Below are 22,657 nucleotides of genomic sequence, written 5' to 3' on the forward strand. Positions count from 1 at the left end.
ACAGTCGCCAAGGAAAATCCAGCAGTCGCCTGTTTTTGTTTGAATGTCATTTTAGCAAGTCCGTAATTTCTCCGTTTCTCGTCCTTATTTCCGTCTTCCGAGTTTCTCGTCCTTACTTTTGACTTCCGACTCCTATCGCGGCCATTAAGGAGGTTGTCGTTGAATCCCGTGTAATTATTTCATCCTAAAGTTCCGATATTCGATATAAAATGCGTGAAATTGTTCATCTCCAAGCCGGTCAATGCGGCAATCAAATAGGTGCCAAGGTTAGTAACTGTGAAAAAATAAATGCGATAATGACAATCACAATTTTGAAGATTGACTGATGCATTAAAATATTTATCGCGTTTACTATTTTTTAAAATACTTATATTAAAAATTTCAAAGTTAATTTTTGAAAATAATCGATATACCGATTATATAAAAAACGGACTCAATTAAATATGCACAATCACTCTCCGATTATTTCACTCTCTGATTATTGAATTAATAAACTTCTCTTTCTATTTTACCATTTATCATGCTTATATTTTTCTCAATATTTAATTTGGCATTTAATTATTTCTGACAATTTATATAGTTTTGGGAGGTGATCTCAGATGAGCACGGCATCGATCCTACAGGCGCCTATCACGGGGATTCGGATCTTCAGCTGGAACGAATCAATGTTTATTACAATGAAGCCTCCGGACCGAAGTACGTACCGCGCGCGATTCTGGTGGATCTTGAACCCGGCACGATGGACTCTGTGCGTTCGGGATCTTTCGGACAAATATTCCGACCGGATAACTTTGTGTTCGGACAATCGGGAGCCGGCAATAATTGGGCCAAAGGCCATTATACCGAGGGCGCCGAACTGGTCGACTCTGTTCTCGATGTGGTGAGGAAGGAGGCGGAGAGCTGCGATTGTCTTCAGGGTTTCCAATTAACGCATTCGCTGGGAGGTGGTACTGGATCCGGAATGGGAACTCTGCTTATTACGAAGATCCGAGAGGAATATCCGGACAGAATTATGAGCACCTTCTCCGTCGTACCCTCTCCGAAAGTCTCCGACACTGTTGTAGAACCTTACAACGCCACCCTGTCGGTTCATCAACTAGTGGAGAACACGGATCAAGCTTATTGCATCGACAACGAAGCGCTCTATGACATTTGCTTCCGTACTTTGAAGTTGACTACTCCTACGTACGGGGACCTGAATCATCTCGTTTCTGCTACCATGTCTGGCGTGACAACCTGTCTAAGGTTTATTATATAAAAGTTATCACATACAGTTATGGAATTACATTATAAATAAATATAAAAAATGCAGAACATTCAGGCGATTTTCGCTGCAATATCGACCAATAATGCTTTAGAGAAACTATTGCAATAATAGATACATATAAAAATAATGTATATAAATTAATAAGCAATAAATATACGACTTATTTATTTTAAATAATTATAGATTTCCTGGCCAATTGAACGCCGATCTGAGAAAGCTCGCGGTGAATATGGTTCCGTTTCCTCGATTGCACTTCTTCATGCCCGGCTTCGCGCCTCTCACATCCCGAGGAAGCCAACAGTATCGAGCTCTCACTGTGCCAGAGCTCACCCAGCAGATGTTCGATGCCAAGAACATGATGGCCGCTTGCAATCCACGTCACGGACGTTATCTCACCGTTGCGGCTGTGTTCCGTGGTAGAATGTCAATGAAGGAGGTCGACGAGCAGATGCTCAACGTTCAGAACAAAAACAGCTCGTTCTTCGTCGAGTGGATACCGAACAATGTGAAAACGGCGGTGTGCGATATTCCGCCCCGTGGCCTCAAGATGTCCGCCACCTTCATCGGCAACTCCACGGCCATTCAGGAACTGTTCAAGAGAATCTCCGAACAATTCACGGCGATGTTCAGGAGGAAGGCCTTCCTCCACTGGTACACCGGTGAAGGCATGGATGAGTTGGAATTTAACGAGGCGGAGTCGAACATGAACGATCTAGTATCGGAGTATCAGCAGTATCAAGATGCGACAGTGGAAGATGATGAAATAGACGAGGAAGAAATGGAGAAATAAAAGAGAAGCAGAGAACCTTGCAAATTTTTTTTGACTTGATTGTTTCTTTGGTACTTGTTATTTTTGCTTTTTTAAATAATGCTTTACAGTATTTTATATGTCATTTGTGTACACGCATTTTGAGAGGAAATTTGTATTGTTTCTTGTGAAGTTTATAATAAATAATACGTTGTGGCAGAAACATTAAATTGCTTTTATGGTCGCAAATTAATTCACGACTTTTTTCTAAGCACGTGATATTCTGATCGCTTAAGAAATTACTTTTCGCGCTGTCAGCATCATCTATATCAGTTAATGACATTGTATAGCGTGAGATATAAATACACGCGTCTCTTAAATAAGACGAGTATTCGCAGGCCTTTAAAAACGCGATTCTCGTTATCGAATTCGATATCGTCCTTCTGGCCAACTCACATTGATGAACACAAGGCCTTGGCAAAAATTGGTGATCGCGCATTATCTCATCGGTGCCCCGCGAGGGCAAACACTTTATTATTGCGTGCAATAACGTAGAACGCGTGTTACTGCATGAGCTGTTACGAATTGCAACAGGCAAAGATGTTGGACGGATCCAGTCCATTCGCGTGCGTTTTTAATGCGTTTTCTGCTGTAACATCGATTTAACAATTTTTCGAGAAATTATCGCAATAATAAAATATTACGATTGTATCAAATTATAAATATTACAAAAGTGATTGCGGAAATATTTTGATAAGACGGAAAGATAAATTAGCGCGTAATGATTGCGCATTGTGTGATTAAAGAAAAGATTGTTTTGTGTAATAGAAATTAAATCCACGACGAGATTTTGTACAAAAAAAATGAGAAGTATTATTACAAAAATTAACATTATTTTTCTAAAAATATAGTGAAAATAAAAATGTGTTAAATAATTAAAATATGTATAATCAAAAAAATCTAATGCTATTTTGAAATTTCTAATAGTTTTACGATCGACATCTGTCACATAATCGATACTAAGATAGCGTAGCATTTAGTTTGCACAATGTTGAAATTTTGTATGTAGTATATTTAATTATAATGTAACATTAAAAACACAAAAATGTAATTGTTTGGATTAAAAGAATTATTAATCTTTTTCATTCAAATTTCAAAATTGTTCCAGTTAATATATTCACAATGAGAGAAATTGTACATGTGCAAATAGGGCGTTGCGGTAACTTTATTGGAAAAAGGGTGATAATGTTAACCTATTTTATAATACATTCTGAAACACACGTTATATCTTTTGTATAATGCAAATATACTATATAAATTTCATTTATCGTAAGAAAAAATTATAATAAATTATCTCTCTTGAAAAGATTAAATTTCTAAATTCAAACATTTATTAAATTAATGTAAATCAATTCTATAATAATTAAATAACGAAACCATGAAATAAATATATATATGTTAAATTTAATTTTTAGTTTTGGCAAGTAATTTTAGCCGAGCATGGATTGAATCAACAAGGCAGATACAAACCGAACGTTTCTGAACTTCAAAAGCAACGTATTGATGTGTATTTCTCGGAAGGTGCAGGTATTAATATTAGATGCAACTGCAATATGTTTTTTTTTCTAAAGCTAATTTATAATACACTAATTGCATATATTAATCATGTCTTTGGAACAGAATAGTTGATATACACTGTTGTATTCGTCGCAATTAAAAGAGATCGTTATAAAGCGATTATCGCGTCAGATGTGAAATTATTACTTCCTTTTTTTTAGATGAAAGACGCGTGCCTAGAGCTATACTGATTCCTTTTGATTGCAAAACTATGCACGAAGTATTAGGTGGATATTACGACTCGCCGTTTAACCTCGACAATGTTGTATGTAGTAAAGCCAGGACTAACAATAATTGGGCCAAAGGTTATTACAGCGAAGGAGCCGACGTCTTGAAAAAAGCCTCGCAGATCGTGCGAACGGAAGTCGAGGCCTGCGACTCGATTCAAGGTTGAAAGTTCAATAGCCTCGGCGAAGAATTTGATATTGCTAAATTGTTAAGAAAATTAATACCTTTATTTACTACTAAAGCTTTTCAGCTGAAAAATAAAAGAAATTAGATTATGTCAATTATTATTATTACATACTACTAACTCTGTTTCTCCGTCTCGCTAAATTTTATTATTATTAAATTAAAAATTTTCAATCATATATTATTTTTTCCATGGTTTGGAGCAATCTTTTGGTAAATCTATTAGAAAAAGATTAATAATTATACATATATTATTAACGAAGGTATACAGATTGTGCACGCTATAGGCGGTGGTGCTGGATCAGGCTTCGGTAGTCTGTTCGCCCAATACATGGCAGAGGAATATCCCAATAGAATTCTAAAATCCTACACATTGATACCGTCATTATATGATTGGCATCATGATGCGAAAGTACAACCTTACAACGCGGTGTTAACTATTCCCTACTTGATCGATTGCATCCACGAGGTCTTTTGCATCAACAATGAAGCCGTCGACCGCATTTGCTCTGACAAATTGAAAATGCAGCCAACCTTCCACAATATGAATTATTTAATTTCGCTCTGCATGTCAGGAATCACAGCGTGTTTAAGGTTGAAATTATGGCATTTAAGAATATATTAATTAAATGTAAAATATAAATAATTTAATATTGCTAAACTTTTACTAATAAAAAATATTTGTTATAAAAGAATTTTTATTTTTCATTTGGAAAATTTAAAGAGATTTTTATTCACTTTGTGTTTGTTTATAGGTTTCCAGGTCAATTAAATACAAGCCTCAAAAAGCTCTTGGTAAATATGGTGCCGTTTCCACGACTGCACTTTTTCGCGCCTGGATACGTATCGTTAAAATATAAGCATCCTTATACAAAACATATGGTTAAAACATTGATTCGGAATATGTTCGAACGCGAAAACATATTTATCAATTGTGATCCTAGAAAGGGACAATTTCTTACCGCCGCTGCTATCTTCAGAGGCAGAATATCTCCTAAGGTATAATATTTAACAATTATATTTATAAAATAAAATATTCGTATTTTAATATTTTTTAAATGATGATAAAGATATATAGGATAAAACGATATTTTGACGACTTAACTTTTCTTTTTTAGGAAGTTGACGAGAACATGTACTACTTGCAGCAAAATTTGTACAGTTCGCATTACGTCAAATGGATTCCACATAATATTAAAACTGCTATATGCGACATAGCAACGTATAATACAGCTATATCTGCTACTTCGCTATCAAATACGACTGCGATTCAGGATGTGTTTATGAAACTGCTCGATAAATTTCAAGAAATGTTCAAAAGAAAGGCGCATCTTCAATGGTACCTCGAGGAGGGAATGGAGGAATCAGATTTCTTGGAGGCTCAGAACAGTTTGTTATCCCTCATCTCTGAATATCAACAGTATCAAGACGCAGAGGCCACAACGGTTTTCGTCGAAGAATCTATACCATATGTTGAAAACTGAAATAAACCTGATATTTTAAGTATATATATGTATTAAATCAAGCTAAAAAATAATTGGATGAATTAATTATTGTATATATGCCACACTTGTTCATTTTTTAATATCATAAATATTTCATTGTGAAAAAGGTCCAAAGTTTCAAGATTTAATCTGTTGCTACTTGTAAATACATACAGCAATGTATAAAAAATATAAAATGTAAGAAAAATAATACGGTGATGCAATAATGCTGTATCATAAAAAAAAAACACAAACAAAAAAATTTAATTTTAAACTAAGAATTCTTTACTATATAGAAAAAAAATTTTAAATAATTTTAAACTAAGAATTCTTTACTATATAGAAAAAAATTTAAGAGATTATCAGTTGTAATAAAATCATGATTTTTTAAAGATTTTTATTACAATTCAATCTACGTTACATTTATCCAAGCAACATATTAAGATCTTTATAATTATCTAATAGAGCTAAATATAATATAGGCGTATCAAAAATTAATGATATAGTTAAACTATACCTTCTAAATAATTATTTTTCAATTTATTATTCGCCACAATTATATCGTTTTGCCTTCAAATATTCATCTTCATAAATATATATGCTATATATGTATTCATATATAAATATTACGGTATCATTATGCCGTATAAAAATCATCTCGATTGCCTATATTACATTCGCTTCGATTCGTCGATTATAAAGCGTATCATATATAAAAGTATCAAAAGGCGGTTTCTCGCGAGCGCACAGTCGGTCGTTCTGCAAGCTCTTACAATGATAGGACACAGATAGAAAAGCTGAAGATAGAACCAGAAAAAGAAAGCAGCATCGCGATACTTTCAGTTTTCCTGCTCGCAAGTTTCGAAGTCATCAGCGCATTCCTCCGCCTCAAAGTCCTCCTCCGCTGTGGCTTCCTGGTACTGCTGGTATTCGGATACCAGATCATTCATGTTGGATTCGGCCTCGGTGAATTCCATCTCGTCCATGCCCTCGCCGGTGTACCAGTGAAGAAAGGCCTTCCTCCTGAACATCGCCGTGAACTGCTCAGAGATCCTTTTGAATAGCTCCTGGATGGCGGTGGTATTGCCGATGAAAGTCGAAGACATTTTCAAGCCTTTCGGTGGGATATCGCAGACGGCAGTTTTTACATTGTTTGGTATCCATTCGACAAAGTATGAGCTGTTTTTGTTCTGTACGCTGAGCATCTGCTCGTCCACCTCTTTCATCGACATTCTCCCGCGAAAAACAGCCGCCACGGTAAGATATCGGCCGTGACGGGGATCGCAGGCCGCCATCATGTTCTTCGCGTCGAACATTTGTTGGGTGAGCTCCGGCACAGAAAGCGCCGAGTACTGCTGCATGGATCTGGATGTCAGAGGCGCGAAACCCGGCATGAAGAAGTGCAAACGTGGGAAAGGCACCATGTTCACCGCGAGCTTCCTAAGATCAGCGTTCAATTGGCCAGGGAACCTGACAAAAATCAATCTGTATTATTTGCGAATTTATTCACGAGATAAAAACTTTATTAATCAATAAATTATTATTTTAAATTAAAATAGAATCTGTTATATATTTAAAAATTTTCATTTCTATGAATTTGCTTATTGGCTCCGTGGATTTTTGTAGATACCTGAGACAGGTCGTTACTCCGGACATGGTGAGCGAGACCAGGTGATTGAGGTCGTTGTAACTCGGATTGGAAACCTTGAGAGTACGGAAACAAATATCGTATAGGGCCTCGTTATCGATGCAATAGGTCTCGTCGGTGTTTTCCACCAATTGATGCACCGACAGGGTCGCATTGTACGGTTCGACGACGGTATCGGACACTTTGGGCGACGGCATCACCGAGTAAGTGTTCATAATTCGATCTGGATACTCCTCGCGGATCTTGGAGATCAGCAAGGTGCCCATCCCGGATCCAGTGCCGCCTCCTAACGAGTGAGTGAGCTGAAAACCTTGGAGACAATCGCAATTTTCGCACTCCTTCCGTACCACGTCGAGAACAGAGTCGACCAACTCGGCGCCCTCGGTGTAATGGCCCTTCGCCCAGTTGTTACCGGCACCGGACTGCCCAAATACAAAATTGTCCGGTCTAAAGAGCTTCCCATAAGCGCCGGAACGTACGGCGTCCATCGTTCCTGGCTCCAAATCCAGCAAGATCGCGCGTGGCACGTATTTTCCTCCATTTGTCGACGTCGCAACTGAGATGAGAAAAATGGAGAATGTGAAAATCATTAACGTTTACTTGCTTAAAATATTGTGAAGAACGCAAGAATCCGAAAAATGTTTAAAATAAAAAGAATAAGTAACAATATATTATTTATCTGGGAAAGAAATCTTTAAATTTTTTAATTATTAAATATAAATATCAAAGATAAGACGTATGACGTGTAAGACGTTAATGATTATATTCAATAGACGCCGTATAAATGGCATAAAAGACGTCAAAGCTATCATATTAATTAGTCGCTATTGTCATTCTACCAAAAACTCGTACCGACTATAGTGGTCAGCGGAAATGCGTGTCTGTATCGCTTGCAAATGAGTAGCTATTGAGATATGTTGTCAACAGAATATAAAGATCTGCATTGTTCAACTTAAGCAGAATCACAATAGAGAGGATTCTAATTTTATAGATGTTTAATTGAAATATTCTTCCTTTTAATCTCTCTCAATTATTATTATAGATATTAAAACTACAACAATGTTATGCGTTAAATTCATATATACATATATAAATTAAAAATTAAAAATATAGAAAAAATAAAAAAAAGATATACAAGCATGAAAAATAAAAAAAATTTTTCTATGTGTCTATTTAAATCTATTTCTAACGAATAATGTATGCAACTGAGACATTTTTACGTTAATTGAGCCGCTTCAAATGTGCGTGAGCACGCACCGTACGTACGTTCTTGGAAATAATTTCATTTCGCGGCGCGAAGAAATGCATGAGAAGTTCAGAAATCGTGTTGCAGCCGCAATCTATAATTCTCCGACCACACAAAGCGGCTATTTTCAGCGTAAATGCGTGTCCCGACGTTCCTCTTCATCCATCGGCGCGGGACACGCGCTTTTCTACCTTTCTCGTTATTGCTATTTTTGACGCGAGGACAGAATCCGCACAGAGAAGAAAGAGAGAAGTCTTCTCCACTAGAAAGATTTCTCTCACGGATCGAGAAATCTGTTCTCGCCCGTGAATACGATCTCTTTGTACTTGTATAATATTCTGTTATATATCATTTCTTTTTTCACCAACTCTTAGAAACATTAGAAATTATTGTTCGTCAGAAATGTTAAATAATGTATTTGTTACCTATAATTTTTATTTATATGAATATGCTTATATAAAAGATTAAATAAAACTACGTAAAATAATTAAATTAGTTGTAATTAAATTAACTGGCTTGAGATATTTTTATTCCATTGTATTCTTGATTTCTAGGCTGATCATCTTATTTGTACACACTCTCTTTCACCGAGAAGCCAGGTATATCAAGTAATCCGATTTCCATTAAGTATAAATGTATGTCATATATACATGTAATATATATGAAATATACAATATTCAAGAATGCAATATATATCAATGGATCATTTTTTTAATGGATATCTTATTTTAATCGTTTTCGTATTTTCATTCTGTTCTAATTTTGATGTTTCTGGACTGATTATCTTTGGACACACCCTTTCATCGAAAAGGTGAAAGGGTGTGTCCAAAAGTAATCAGTCCAGAAACATCAAAATTAGAACAGAATGAAAATACTAGGTGTGTCAAGTAACCCGACTTCCATTAATATCTAACATATATATGAACATGAAACATTTAAGAAAATATTATGTATATATGTAATATATCAATTATATGTATTTATAACATTAATAAATTATGTTTACATAAAAAATGATTTTTTCAAAAAAATTGAAAATGTTTATTGTGAATATAAAAATTACTTTTTCAGCATATAGTAAATATGACAACAATATTCCAATAATAGTAGGTTGAATTAAATTGCAATTAAAAATAAAAGAAGTGCAAATACATAATTTAATACATGTCCTTACCAGACGCCTCATTATAATATACGGAGATTCGTTCCAGCTGCAGATCGCTCTCCCCGTGATAAATGCCCGACTGGTCGATACCGTGCTCCTCAGAGATAACTTCCCAGAACTGCAACGTGATTCGTTAACATTATGTTACGTGAGTCAATTGCTCAAACAGTTCGCTCATTTCCGGGAATATTAGTAACCCGAGAAAGTAGTTTCGTGTAAAAATAGCTGGAAGGGAAGGAACGGTATCCTATTATCATTTCCTAACTAAAACTCGCCCTGAAAAGAGGTTTATTTTACGCTGTGCTTTTCGCTAAACTCTCGAACCACTCAACGTGTCGAATGAGGAGCGGCTTCCCATCGAGCACATTACCCTAAAGTTCCCGGGTCGCGATGTGACGGGGGGATAACACGCGCGACATCCAAAAATAGGGATGCACGGAATTAACGCGGTCCCCCCTGTTCATGTCCATCCTCCGGTTAAAACATTTCTTCTCTCTCCATTTGTCTTGTCTTTACTATTTTCTCTTTCTATTAATAGCAAACCGAGTCGTCGAGGCGACAGTCACAGCGAAATGCATCCCTTTGATTATTCTAACTGTATACTACATTTATTTTCGTGTTGAATAAAAATTAATCTACATCTCTCATTTTTTCAAAGTAAAATATTTACATCATTTTGTAGGTCTATATTTTACAAGAAATATATATTATATATTTATAAATTATAATATAATTATAATATATTTGGCAATATATATTATATTATATATATATTATATATTTCTTGTAAAATATATATCTACAAAATATGTATATTAAACTAAACCCATATAATAAATTTTTTTTAATATAAAAAAGATTATATTTCATAGACTTTAAAAAAAATTATACTGATACTTAAATTGTGGATGAATATAATTATTGAAAAATACTTATTCATCGGGAAATTTTCACAAACCTGCAACAGCTATTTCAATTGCTCGAGAAGCACCATCGTATATTTTCGTTTAGATCATAAACGTTCTGTAATTTCACAGAAGCTTCGTTCTTGCTTCCTGCAATCGTTAAACTCTTTCAAGCGGAAAACAATACCGCGGAAGTGATAGTAGATCACATCTAATACAAAGTGAAGGGACGATACTCTTCTAAGATAGACGATTGTTTGAGTGTTTTACTTGCTAGACTGACGGAAATAATGCGCATCCGATTGTGAAAATAGGAATGATTTTTAAAGGATTGATTCATTTTAAGAGATTGCACTTTTTGAGAATTATATCTTCAATTAATTTCAGATTTTGAATGACAGAAAAAATTTATATCGCGAATATATACATTGTTGATTACGATAATAATTATTTATAATTCATAAAAGCATAATCAATATATAAAAATAAATATATTTTTTAATATAGGCTTCTCTTTAATTAATTAGTGAAGACATTGCATTTTTATCACTTTAACGTAACTTTTAATTATAATATTTTCATAAAAAAAAGTTACCACTAAATTTGTATATTTTGCTATGTTACTGATAAAAATGTTTCTGACTCATATCTTCCAGTTTATGATACAACGTGCGTCATTGCGCGATAAGTAATATCGTGTAAAGAAAAACCCTAATTCGTAAAGATGACGAAATGATAAAGGTATATATCATTTACCGAAGATAAGTTACGATAAAGTGAAAAGTTTACTTTAGCTAAGTGCAGTTAAATCTTTATTTGACAGTCGAATTGGATTATCTGCCAAATTTTTCAATATTTATTAAAATAACATGTATAAAAATTAACATGTATTAAAAATTAAATTAATAAACAATAATATAAAAATATTAGGAACAAAAAGTTTGGGAATAAAATATTCCCAAACTGAAATATCCCCAAAATGAACAGAATAGACATACAATTAGAGTATAAATTAACAATAAATTAATAATATACAAAGAAATTGATTTTCTTTACAAAAAATGTAATTTTTTAATATTGCGCATAATAATTGATATAATCGAATGTTGAACATCGCGAATCCCCATGTTGTCACGCCTATGAACACGATCAATGAGATTAACGAATCTGAAGTGCTTCTCTCACGATAACACTTTACAATGTTTCCAGTAATGTGTCTGACTCAGTCAGAATCAACAAGCAATAAGAATAATTATTTAACTAAAAAAAATAAACAATAAGAAATAGTAATTAATAATAAGTATAATTATACTAACGCTTACACATTTTTAATTATATATAATAATTTTAATTTGCTTTAACATGCAAATTTTACAATCGCGTAATAAAAGCAATTTTTTATTTTATCATCGTTCTTATTGAGAATAATTTATGACGATTTTTCAAATAACTGATTTTCCCAAAAGATGAATCTTGAAACGACCGAGTTTATTCATTTTCACGCCAATGGATAATGGAGACGATTACTGTAGAATTTTAAGTGCTCTCTAAGTACACATTAAGTAAGCTCGTCTCTCTTTCCTGCCCTCGCCCCTTATGTACGGTAGCGCGATTAAAACTTGGGTCACTTTACGCACTTTGGCCGCACGAGATAGAAGGGGGAATCTCAATAGCGAAACGAGCAGCTCTTTAAATTCCATCTCGTTATGCACCGCCTTATCTTCGACTCAATTATAGCCGCAGTCAAATGATATCACTCAGAAAGATTGTACTGTTCAATGTTTTTTATGATTGCATTGTCCAATGGTTTTTTATGGAATAATGCTCGTATTTCTGCTGATTACTATTTCGCTGAGTTTATTAATTCGCCAAGGCAAAGGCAAAGAACAGAGAAATTGATAAGACTGCTCGAGTTCTTGAAATTATATTTTTATTCTTGCTAATCATTTCAGATTAAATATTTACTTCGTAATTATTGTGTTTTTTTCATGATTAAAATGATATCATGTATCTAAAAAAAGAAATAAACGCGTTTGGCGGGCAGAATAATTCCTCGAAATTGATAGGATTACGAGTAATTTTTGGTTTTTAAATATGATGAATATAACGAAAACGAGAAGAGGTAATTTGAAGAACGCAATTCTTCTGGAAATCACGGCGAAAATGCTCCGATCGATATTTCAAAGACAGTGAGTCACAATGCCCGGCTTGTTTGCGCTTTAATCGACTGTCTGTCGTCTCATCACGCGACATAAACCAGGTTTACGGTTAATTTCCGGCACCTATCTTTGCAAACAAATAAATTATTCTTGTCCTATCGCAATGCTCTTTCGCGAATCTCCACATCCTGTTGAATATACTCGAATATATCACGAGTTATATTTATGCTCTCGATATTAACGTTTAGTTTTTTTTATAATTAAAAAGTTTTCATTTAAAATCATTGTATCAATCTATGAATTCGTTATTGATATTTTGCTTCAATAATATATTTCGATTAATGAAATATTTTCATTTGAAGCTCGACGAAAATTGAGAGACAATAAATTGAAATTTGCTAAAAAATCTGCTAAGATATATAACATCATAGTGTATATAAATAATTTTTAAAATACTTAAAAATACGAAATATTAGAAAACTGCTTCCTTAATGAACAGCAATTTCTCATTAAATTTGCCGAAAAAAACTCAACATCGAATTGACAGAATTGAAATTTAAATACACAGACAGTGATTTTACTGTCACATTAAATTCTCTCGAAAGATTCTTAAGGAAGGACATCTCTTTTTGGCGATTAATCGTCGACCTACCTTGGCCCCGATCTGATTGCCGCATTGTCCAGCCTGTAGATGCACGATCTCCCTCATTCTGCCTTCCTTTCAGCGCGGAAAAACGGAGCGCGTGGCGAATAAGAACAGCTGATCTCTTCCCGATCCTCCTGTATATCCTGTCGCGGCTCGATACCGTGCTGTGACGTGCGTACTTGGATGCGTCGAAATGGAATGCGTAGCTGTGCGTAGCGTGTGCAGCTAAGTGCAACCGAGACGAGGTGTGCAGCCGGCCGTCGCGAGTCGGGTCTGCGAATGGATGACGAGCCGGACGAGGGAAACGCACTCGTGTCGGCCTCCTGAGCTCCACTCTCCCAAAGCGGAGCTACGGCGCTTGGCGATGATGGGGTTAAGCTTAAGAGAGGAGCGGGGAGAGCAATCCATCGTCCTGACGGAAAGAGAAGGAAAGGAGAACGAAAGATTGAAAGAGAAAGAGAGAGAAAAAAAGAGGGAGGGAGGGAGCGAGCAAAGGAAAAACGACGGGGCTGGTTTTCGCATCCGGGGTTACACTCTAAGAAGGGTGTGTGTAAACCCTCGACGATACATAAATCTGTATCCCGAAGTACGCTCTTCCAGTCCGTTTGTTTCTTTTCTCTCTACGAATAGGTCGTACGAAGCTTCTGATCATCAAAGCGAGTAATTACTTCTTCTTTTTTTTTTTTATCTACAGCTCTTGAGTTGGGAGCGCGAAATCGATTCTTCGAATATAATGCGAATTAATTACTGCTGCGATTTGATTACCGGAAGCTGCAAATTATATATATATAGAGTTAGTATGAGTTCGCGTCATGTGAAATATTATTGAATGCGACGGTACGATTACTCTTTATATCGAATTACCTTGGAGCTCATTCACCGGAACTGTAACAGGAGATAGGATTTTTTTTGGAAAGTACATACTTCCTTCTGGTTGTGAATACAAGGTATCACGTTTAACGGGAAGCGTTTCGGTCATATGAATTCTGGGGCACACACAACGCTTGCATGCTGTTAATGTCTGGGAATTATAATCGACGACGGCATTCGCATGTCAGGATGTAATGAATATTATAGATTAACATATTTTTAATTACATTAATTTTCTTTTCTTTAGTTTAATCACTTTTGTTTAATCACTTTCAGGCAGAAATTAAAGACATTTCTTTTAGTTTCTTTGGGGTTTGCCAAAAATAACAAAAAAAAATATTAAAATTTATAAAATCTATACGTTAAAAATTTTATACAGTTAGAATAAAATTTCAAAATGTCAAAAATAATTCACAGATAATTAAATACGCGAAATCTATCTAGAAACAATATCTTATATTTTAATCTACTCTAACATTATAAACACTCATATTAAAACCTTAATAGTTGTCGTTTTAAATTACAACGTATAATTAACGCACCGAACACAGTCATACGGTACGAAACACTGCATACCACGAATTCTTAAAGCAGGATGTCGCTCTAAAAAAAAAAAAAAATGTCGAAAGTGCACGAACGAAGCGAGATGCTGGAAGTCTTTATCTTGTGAATCATTCTCTTAAAGCGACACTCCACGATGGCTTTCCACCGTCCTCGTCGAAAACGATAATAATCGAGACGATAGTCGCGCATTCCGTCTCCAGCTGCGCTCCGCGCTCCTTCATGGTCTCCCGCTGTTGTAAAAAGCTTCCGTCTATTATTCTAACATCTTTTCTCGGCTTCCCGTTAACATCCGCGTCATTGACACGGTGACACGCGATTATCGTGCGCATTCAGAAAGAAAAGAGTTAAATAAATATCGGTTTTTATCAAATAGAACAATGCAATTCGCGATTAATTTTTTTCTTTCACTTTCTGTCTCCTTGTTAGAGATTAAACATTTTTTTGTATTTAATATTGTATTAATTTTTGAGATTTTTAAGGAAGTAGTCAATTTTCTTTACCATTTCAATGACAGCGCGTCAATGGCTTCTTTTTTTCCAAGTATGGAAGCAACTGTGTCTGATAATCATAACTATCTATTAATCACCGCCATCGAGAAGTCATGTTCTATTTAATTAACCCGCATGTGCATAATTTGTTATATGTCAAAGATTAAACCTCCATTTTTCCGAGTACATTTAAATTTAACGTCTAAATTCTAAAAATAGAATAACTCATCATTTAGAGGGAAAAAGAATTTTGTGAAATTAAAAAAATAAAAAATTAAATAATAAAATAAATAAAGAAGAGTCGGGATATTTAGCACACTAGGCAGAAAATGATGCTTATCTCTTGTTCTTTTTTTCTTTTAATGAGCTAGGTATGTAGGACGTGCGCGTTCTTTGTCGTTGTGTACGGCGCCTGGCGATGGATCGAATTCGCAAGACAAGACGGTCAACACACAGCGGGGACGATGAGTCATGTTTTTTCTACTAAGGTCAATGTCTGCGTTTTATCAAAGGCGAATGACCAAAACGTGTCCGGTAATTACGCGTGTACGCGTGTGCACAACTTCAATCTCATAATTAATGCGTGCTAATAATTTATAAATCTTTACATAGTAATGATTGTAACGATACGTATTGCATATTAAATCGTTATTTATATATATAACATATACGTATTGCACATTAAATAATTATTTATGTATCTAATTTTCTTACTATATTATTATTATTATATCAATTAATTTACTTCGCATGTACATTAGTGTCGCGACGCCCCGATTAAAAACTACCATCGAATTAATCATAAAATAATTGAAGTACTTTCGAAAATCTGTAGTTCGTGAGAAAGAAATATTATGCGGATCAAAGGTTAATTGCTCGAAATTAGGGAGACAAGATAAAGCGATAATCTCGGTAGAAAGGGGACGTTTGTCATTAAGCGGAAGTGCAGGGTCACACGTGGGCCGCAATTATTTTCGAGTCTCCGAGTTTCTTGCGTGCCGACCGACTAGCCAGTTTCCCAACGGAACAATGTGTCGTGGCTTTATGCACATTCGCCTCTGTGAAGCGCATAACGATTCGGTGCGAGGCCGAAATCTCGCGTCCGGCCGATCTTTAATTCCGTCGGTTTAACTGTACTTCGTTAATCCGTTAGCTCGCTCTAGTCGAAGCTCAACATTCCTTCATAACCATGCCGCATTGTGTATTACGTTGTTATAACGTTACGATGCAAAATGCATATTGCAGAGGGTCTGACAGCGGTTGTCTCCACGATTTAAAAGCCATATTTGAGACCTCTCTATGTCTGCGTAAAATGCGAATCTTGAATACGTAGCTAGCACGTTATCCACTGAAGAATTCATGGTTCGTCTCCTTTCTACCGAGATTATTGGCGCTTTATCCATATAATACTTTTTTCTCACGAACGATGATCCTCAGATTCCTAAAAATACTTCGCTTATTTTATGATTGGCTATTTTCTTTCCATTGTTATGTATTATGCTTACAAAATGCCAATAATTTAAAACTTTAACTGTGTTTCGCAAATTTATTTCTGTTAGAGCGTATTAAGAGAAAATGGCACCCTGTTGAAGTCAATTTGATGTAAAAATTTATTATATAACTATATAAACATTATCATACGTTTGAGTAGAAAAGAACATAACGTTTGAGTAGAAAAAAAGAAAGATTTGTTTTTATCAGGCACAAAATTGTCTATGTATGTACATTCTTGTAATATAATACAAAAATAAAGTCTGTCCGTTTTAAGTTATAATACTAATCAGAATCAGATTCACTGGAATCACTTTCACTATCGTTTATTTTCTGATTAGCGGAATACCTGTTCATATTTACAAAGAGCTCTTCATCGTCGCACGTAGTATAATTCGTTGCTATCGATTGTCCGTTTCTCTTCGGATCTTCATCGAATTCCGCTGGCCAACAATTTTGTGCACGATACCATTTTATGTGATCCTGACATATAAAATAAACATTATTAAAAACATTATTAAACATTATTAAAAAATAGAATTTTAAATTGACTTAAAGTTGACTTAAGACGAATTTTAAGTCTTCATTATGTCTCATTTTTTATTGATATTCGAATAAAAAAATTTTTATTAAAATGATAGAAGAAATTATGAAAATAGCTAATAAGAATTACCTTTGTGAGTATCTTAACAATTTCGCCCTTAACTTTTTTGCCTTCCTTGATTGGCTCTATAACAATATAATCACCTCTCTTTACCCAGATATTTTGTCTGAATTTAGTAGGCATTGAAACAATGAATTGTTCTCCGGAGGAAGTGACAACTTCGTGAAGATTATGGCCGCGGGCTTGAACGATTCGTACGATGGTTTGCGAATCCGTGGGAAGGCTCATATCATCAAGCTCTTGGAAAACGTATTTACGCTTCGTTGCTATAGAAGATGACATTGTGCTCTGAAAAAAACTGAATTAAAAGAATATCATAATTTTTACTCTCATTTTTTCCTTTTCATAAACTTTTTCTTTTTTAAAGCATAGTTTTCGCATTCTTAAGATCCAAAATTGCGATACAAAATTGATTTCATAATTTTAAATAGCTTTATGAGATTGTGGCGAGTTTTCGATTGAATCTTCTGTTGACTTAAGTTTGCGATTTTTCGCATCATGCCACCAGCCTAGCGAGCCACCGGATTTTTCCAAGGCAGCCCATACGTCTAAACTTTCGCCAGGTGATACTTCATATCCGTTCTGCAAACCATGAGGATTCGACGGAGTTTTACAATCGTGAGCAGACTCTTTGCGAAGAACGGTATCGACTTCCACAGCGGCAAAGAACGCTACCGACATCGGTAGATCTTTCATGCCTAGTCGAGAAGCGCAGAACGATCTCGTCAACAAGTTGGTCACGTGCATTGCCAGTGCGGCGTTGTATTTGTATCTAGATGGGACCAGATATCTCACTTCGTCGTGAAACGACAAACAGAATCTCGCGTTATCTCTCATCAACCATCTCATACAGACCAACATCAGATGAAGAAAGTCCACTGCCCCGCTCTGCACAACCCAATTAATCTTGGTGGGCAAGAACTTATCGTCGTCGTCAGTATCAGTGATTTCTAAAGCGCGACTCAATCTGGCATTGAGAAACGGCGTGACTGGATGCTTACTGCCAGCAATCTCCTCCAATCGGTTGAACATGGCCGATTCCGAGCCATCCATCCATTCGGACTTCTGGAACATGTCTTGTAACGTTTTTCCATGCAACTTTGCCATTTGATATGCTTGATAGGATGTGTAAAGCTTATCTTCCAGGTCATTGTTGATAAATTCAGCCTTCAGTCGAAACACCTTTTTACCCTTGGTCAAGGCGAACATCTTGCGCGATTTAGAAGTAGCCTCGGCATCGGTCATGGATGGATTGAACTGCTTCAACAGACGTTCAGCGAATTTCTGACCGGCGCCGTAAATCCGTGCGTAGTTGATGACTTTGGCGTGGTCGCGTGAGATGCCGATAGCCTTAGCAGTAACGCTGTGCATGTCTGTACCGTTGGATTTAGTGCCAATCAAAGTCATCCATCCGAAAGGAGTTGCTCCGTGAATACTTTTATAATGAGCGTCTCCAATGATTGAAGCAATCCATAACTCTTGACTGTCCACGTCGGCGCCGACGATATTATATCCTGGCGGCGCTTGAACCATGCATCTCAATTCGGAACCAATTCGTTCGATATGCGCGTTTGATGCTGTCATCCATGTAGGTTCCACAGCACGTCGTGTTAAAGTACCGGAAACGACTACTTGAGGTATTATCGCGCCATAACGCATATGTTTCTTAATTCTCTTGATACTGCCAGGCAGAGAATGATCGTCTAACCATATCACTAGCTGCGACATGATTCTATCGCGATTGTTTCGCCAATAGGACAACATACGGGCGATTTTTAGCACCTCCGCAGCGCTAACGTTCAAGCCAGCAAGTACATTCTCGGAAAACTTATTAAGAAAATCCTTGGCGAGAGGATTACCAACATTACGACTAACACCGTCCTTATGTGGTAGTTTGAAGAAGTAGCAGCAGTTGTCAATATCAACGTTGCACCACACGCCAGTGCCTTTGTATATCTTATCATCCGGTCCGTTCTGCTTCTTCTTAAACTGCCAGAATTCCGTTTTGTGAAGATCATTTTGCACGTCTGTTCTCAAGGTAGACATCGCGTCCTCGGAAATATCTCTAGAGCTCTTGGATGTTGGCAAAGGGCAGTATGCTAAAAGATTTTTTAATGGTAGTTTAGTTTCAATATCGAGATCATTGTTGTAAGGTACCAGAATTCCCCAACCATGTTCCCTTATGTAATGCAACGGATACTTTTCCCATGTCAAATTTAACAACTTTGGAACTACTTGCATGGAAGTGCTGATGTTTTGCGGACCCGGCATCCAATCTTCATCGTTTGGTTTGGGACAGAGTTTTCTATACCAGGCTGGATATCCTGGCATATGAGGCATTCTAACAGGTAACAAATATCTAGTCTCCTCTAAATAAGCAAATTCCTTTGCGAGAGGATCCTGCTCTTCTTCTTCATCATCTGATAAATATTTTTTGTCTGATAGTTTTTCCATATCCTTTGTCTCTATATTGTCAAGTTTTACTTTTTTTGGCATTTTAGCTTTCATCTTAATTTCTTGCGTACTCCAATCTTGATCCCACATCCATAAGTCTTGTTTATACTTTTCATCATGCATGAGATGGCAAACGGTGTCGGCTCTCTTAGCGAGAGTAAACTTTGCTTCATAATTTAAATCATCAAAAGTGGATTCTGATTCCTCCAAGTATCTCTGCCAATTAGAATTCACTGGTAAATATGCAGAGCCAAGTTCTAACATCCCAGCTAGAGTAACTGGATGAGGAAATCTCTCTTGGAAAAGTGGAAATAAATTGCGTAGAACATTATGAGTGGCAACAGCATCAGAAGCACAATAAGTCATCAACATGTTAAAATTATTTTTAACATCTTCGATAGTACCTTCGACAAATATATCTCTCGATTCCTTACTTATTTCAGAGCCACAATATAACTTATGCACTTCTATCAAGCTGTTTAACGATGTATTGGATTGCCAGTTATCCTTCTCTAAGTCTGGTTTTTTTTTAGATAATAACAATGATCTTTGATAGCTATTAAGACCGCTGACACATATATGTAACGACATAGTATCGAGAAAACGACTTCCTGTACAGTTCATCCAATATTGCTCTTTAATTCTGCTTCTGTCATATGATACATTATGACCTACAATAATTTTTGGTTTTTTCTGATGTTGATTCAATTTATGTCCATATTCGTCTTTGTTACTTTCTATAGAAATAAGCATATTTGGCATGAATAATTGCGTGTCAAATATTTGATTGATATCTTGCGCCAAAGAATTTGATACCCAACCATACCAAGCTTTATTACTGACTGCAGTGGCGAGAGTAGGCAAAGGACCCTGTTTCATACAAACCTCAACATCAAAAACTATTCCATCTTCCAATGGATAATCTACACTTTCCATCTTACCATCTGCTGTATATCTGGTCCAACCTTCTCTGAAGAGCCATTGTTTTGGCATCTCAGGAATGTCCTTGATAATTTCATTTATGATTTTTAAATATGGTTTAACTTGTACTTTTCCAATATTGTAAAAATGTTCCTCTATATCTTTTCCTTCCAAAATTGGCAGCTTCAAGTTTACATCCGGTAATCTGGTTGCATCCTCTACATTTATGCCATATGTGCTTAAATTCTTTTTGATATTATTGATTTCCTTTTCAGAGAGATGTTCCTGTTTATCATCTTCCCTGAACAATTGTTTATGCAATAATTTGGGTAGCATTTGCATATTTATTTCATTAACTCTGACAGTATCCTTTCTCAAATTAGTGCCTGTATCTATATCCGTGATATTTTTCGGTTCTTCTAATTCTTGAACATCATTTTGAATTAATCGCTGATGTGATTCAATCATTTGCGTATTTACATCATGAATTTTCAATTCTATATCTGCATTCACTCTCTCGTCCACTTGCGATTCTTTTAAAACATTACTATCTGATTCGTTTGATGCTCCTTTGAATAATTTGCAAAAACCCATCTCGAAATTTTCTGGTATTGCAGGTGTATTATAAATAGAGTTCAGTGCGGATTGTGCGGCATTTTTAGAGATTGAATCCTCTCGGTGAAATTTCACATCTTGTACGGTTTTTAAACGTACTTTTTTCCACTGACTCTTCTTGGAAATTCGTATACCGTCCTTCACGTTCGTGCATTTATGTCGAATGCAAACATTAATCAAACGAACCTTCAACTGCATTTTATTGTCTCTTCCTTCGAATACCTCACGGCTAATAAAACGAAGCACATGTTTCAGTAACCCGAAGTTATCGAAATCGCGCGCGTTATAAAGCAATATTTTATTAAACATTTGGCAATTTTATTAAAAAGGAACAAGAAACGAAATCTTACCTGATGACAATAAATAAAGTAAACTCTATTTGGTATGACGGAAATATTCAAAAATAATTTAATAAATCCTTTAAAAAACTTTAGATTGTTATTTTCATCAAAAGCGGTTATGTCGCCGCGAAGAGAAGACTGAAAGATATCATGATCCACTTTTAAATGATTCCCAAAACGCCCTCTGTGAACATAAAAACGTGGACATGAACTACGAGGCCAGTTTCCACGAATGTTCTCAGAGGGTAATATATAATGTGCACAATTTCTGGTTTTGTTCCGTGCTATGTAAAAAATGCCTGTAGTACACGAAATGCCTACGTACACAAAATGCCATCAGTGCTGTATAGCAAAAATCTTAATAATTTAATAGCCCTAACAATCCTATTTCTCGATTAAGTGAAATTATTCGAGGAAAGCCTATTTCTAATCGCGTATATTTTAATTACGTGCCCTAATTACATTCTCTAACTGCATGCCCTAACCGCATGAATAAATGTCATTACATATTACAAATGACATTACATATTATTGTACGTAAAGCTTTTCTTCAGACCAGTTGAATTTACTTTTCGTTGATCCTGACCACTTTCTCGCTCGATCTCTAATCAGAGATCGAAAAAGGAGATAAACACTCCTTCTTTTGCCGATTAATTATCGGCAAATGAGCGTAAATATTTCACGCTCATCGTAACGATCGCTCGATTTTACGATCGTTTGTTAAATATTTGAATATAATTTTATTTTAACTCAAATAAAGCCAAATTACTACAAATTTCTATATACTAGATTTTCTAATAAAATATAAAATTCATGTATGTGTATAACTTTTATGATATTACAAATTATTTAATTAGTTAATCGTTTGGCTTTATTTTAAGTTAAAGTAAAATTTAAAAACAATATCTACAAACAAATTCTACAATGGATGAGCTATGATATAAGAAATTAGA

The 22,657-nt window shown here is 35.5% G+C and overlaps 5 protein-coding genes across 5 annotated transcripts; 2 read left to right on the plus strand and 3 right to left on the minus strand.

Annotated features, from left to right (window-relative positions):
• The first annotated feature begins 133 nt into the window (after positions 1 to 133).
• LOC105248890 (tubulin beta chain) lies at positions 134 to 2,506 on the plus strand. Its single transcript, XM_020026773.2, has 3 exons — positions 134 to 266; positions 581 to 1,245; positions 1,451 to 2,506. Exons 1-3 carry the CDS (start codon positions 210 to 212, stop codon positions 2,055 to 2,057), a joined length of 1,329 nt encoding a protein of 442 aa, XP_019882332.1. The 5' UTR covers positions 134 to 209; the 3' UTR covers positions 2,058 to 2,506.
• Positions 2,507 to 2,585: 79 nt separating this feature from the next.
• Positions 2,586 to 5,616, plus strand: LOC109609725 (tubulin beta chain-like). Its single transcript, XM_020026771.2, has 6 exons — positions 2,586 to 2,666; positions 3,491 to 3,602; positions 3,794 to 4,021; positions 4,307 to 4,637; positions 4,799 to 5,042; positions 5,162 to 5,616. Exons 1-6 carry the CDS (start codon positions 2,586 to 2,588, stop codon positions 5,525 to 5,527), a joined length of 1,362 nt encoding a protein of 453 aa, XP_019882330.1. The 3' UTR covers positions 5,528 to 5,616.
• A 417-nt stretch (positions 5,617 to 6,033) lies between these two features.
• Positions 6,034 to 13,635, minus strand: LOC105248886 (tubulin beta chain). The gene is made up of 4 exons (XM_011253928.3): positions 13,303 to 13,635; positions 9,596 to 9,704; positions 7,158 to 7,731; positions 6,034 to 6,997 (listed from the first exon to the last, which is right to left on the minus strand). The coding sequence occupies exons 1-4, from the start codon at positions 13,357 to 13,359 to the stop codon at positions 6,367 to 6,369; spliced, it is 1,371 nt and encodes a 456-aa protein (XP_011252230.1). The 5' UTR covers positions 13,360 to 13,635; the 3' UTR covers positions 6,034 to 6,366.
• A 3,175-nt stretch (positions 13,636 to 16,810) lies between these two features.
• LOC105248884 (probable RNA-binding protein EIF1AD) lies at positions 16,811 to 21,577 on the minus strand. Its single transcript, XM_025409757.1, has 3 exons — positions 21,550 to 21,577; positions 17,383 to 17,661; positions 16,811 to 17,192 (listed from the first exon to the last, which is right to left on the minus strand). Exons 1-3 carry the CDS (start codon positions 21,559 to 21,561, stop codon positions 16,995 to 16,997), a joined length of 489 nt encoding a protein of 162 aa, XP_025265542.1. The 5' UTR covers positions 21,562 to 21,577; the 3' UTR covers positions 16,811 to 16,994.
• On the minus strand, positions 17,648 to 21,588 carry LOC105248885 (DNA polymerase subunit gamma-1, mitochondrial). The gene has a single exon (XM_011253926.3). The coding sequence runs from the start codon at positions 21,559 to 21,561 to the stop codon at positions 17,797 to 17,799; it is 3,765 nt and encodes a 1,254-aa protein (XP_011252228.1). The 5' UTR covers positions 21,562 to 21,588; the 3' UTR covers positions 17,648 to 17,796.
• Positions 21,589 to 22,657: the final 1,069 nt, after the last annotated feature.

The sequence above is a fragment of the Camponotus floridanus genome, unplaced genomic scaffold (assembly GCF_003227725.1).
Source record: "Camponotus floridanus strain SB8 unplaced genomic scaffold, Cflo_v7.5 scaffold28, whole genome shotgun sequence".
NCBI classification, from domain to species: domain Eukaryota; kingdom Metazoa; phylum Arthropoda; class Insecta; order Hymenoptera; family Formicidae; genus Camponotus; species Camponotus floridanus.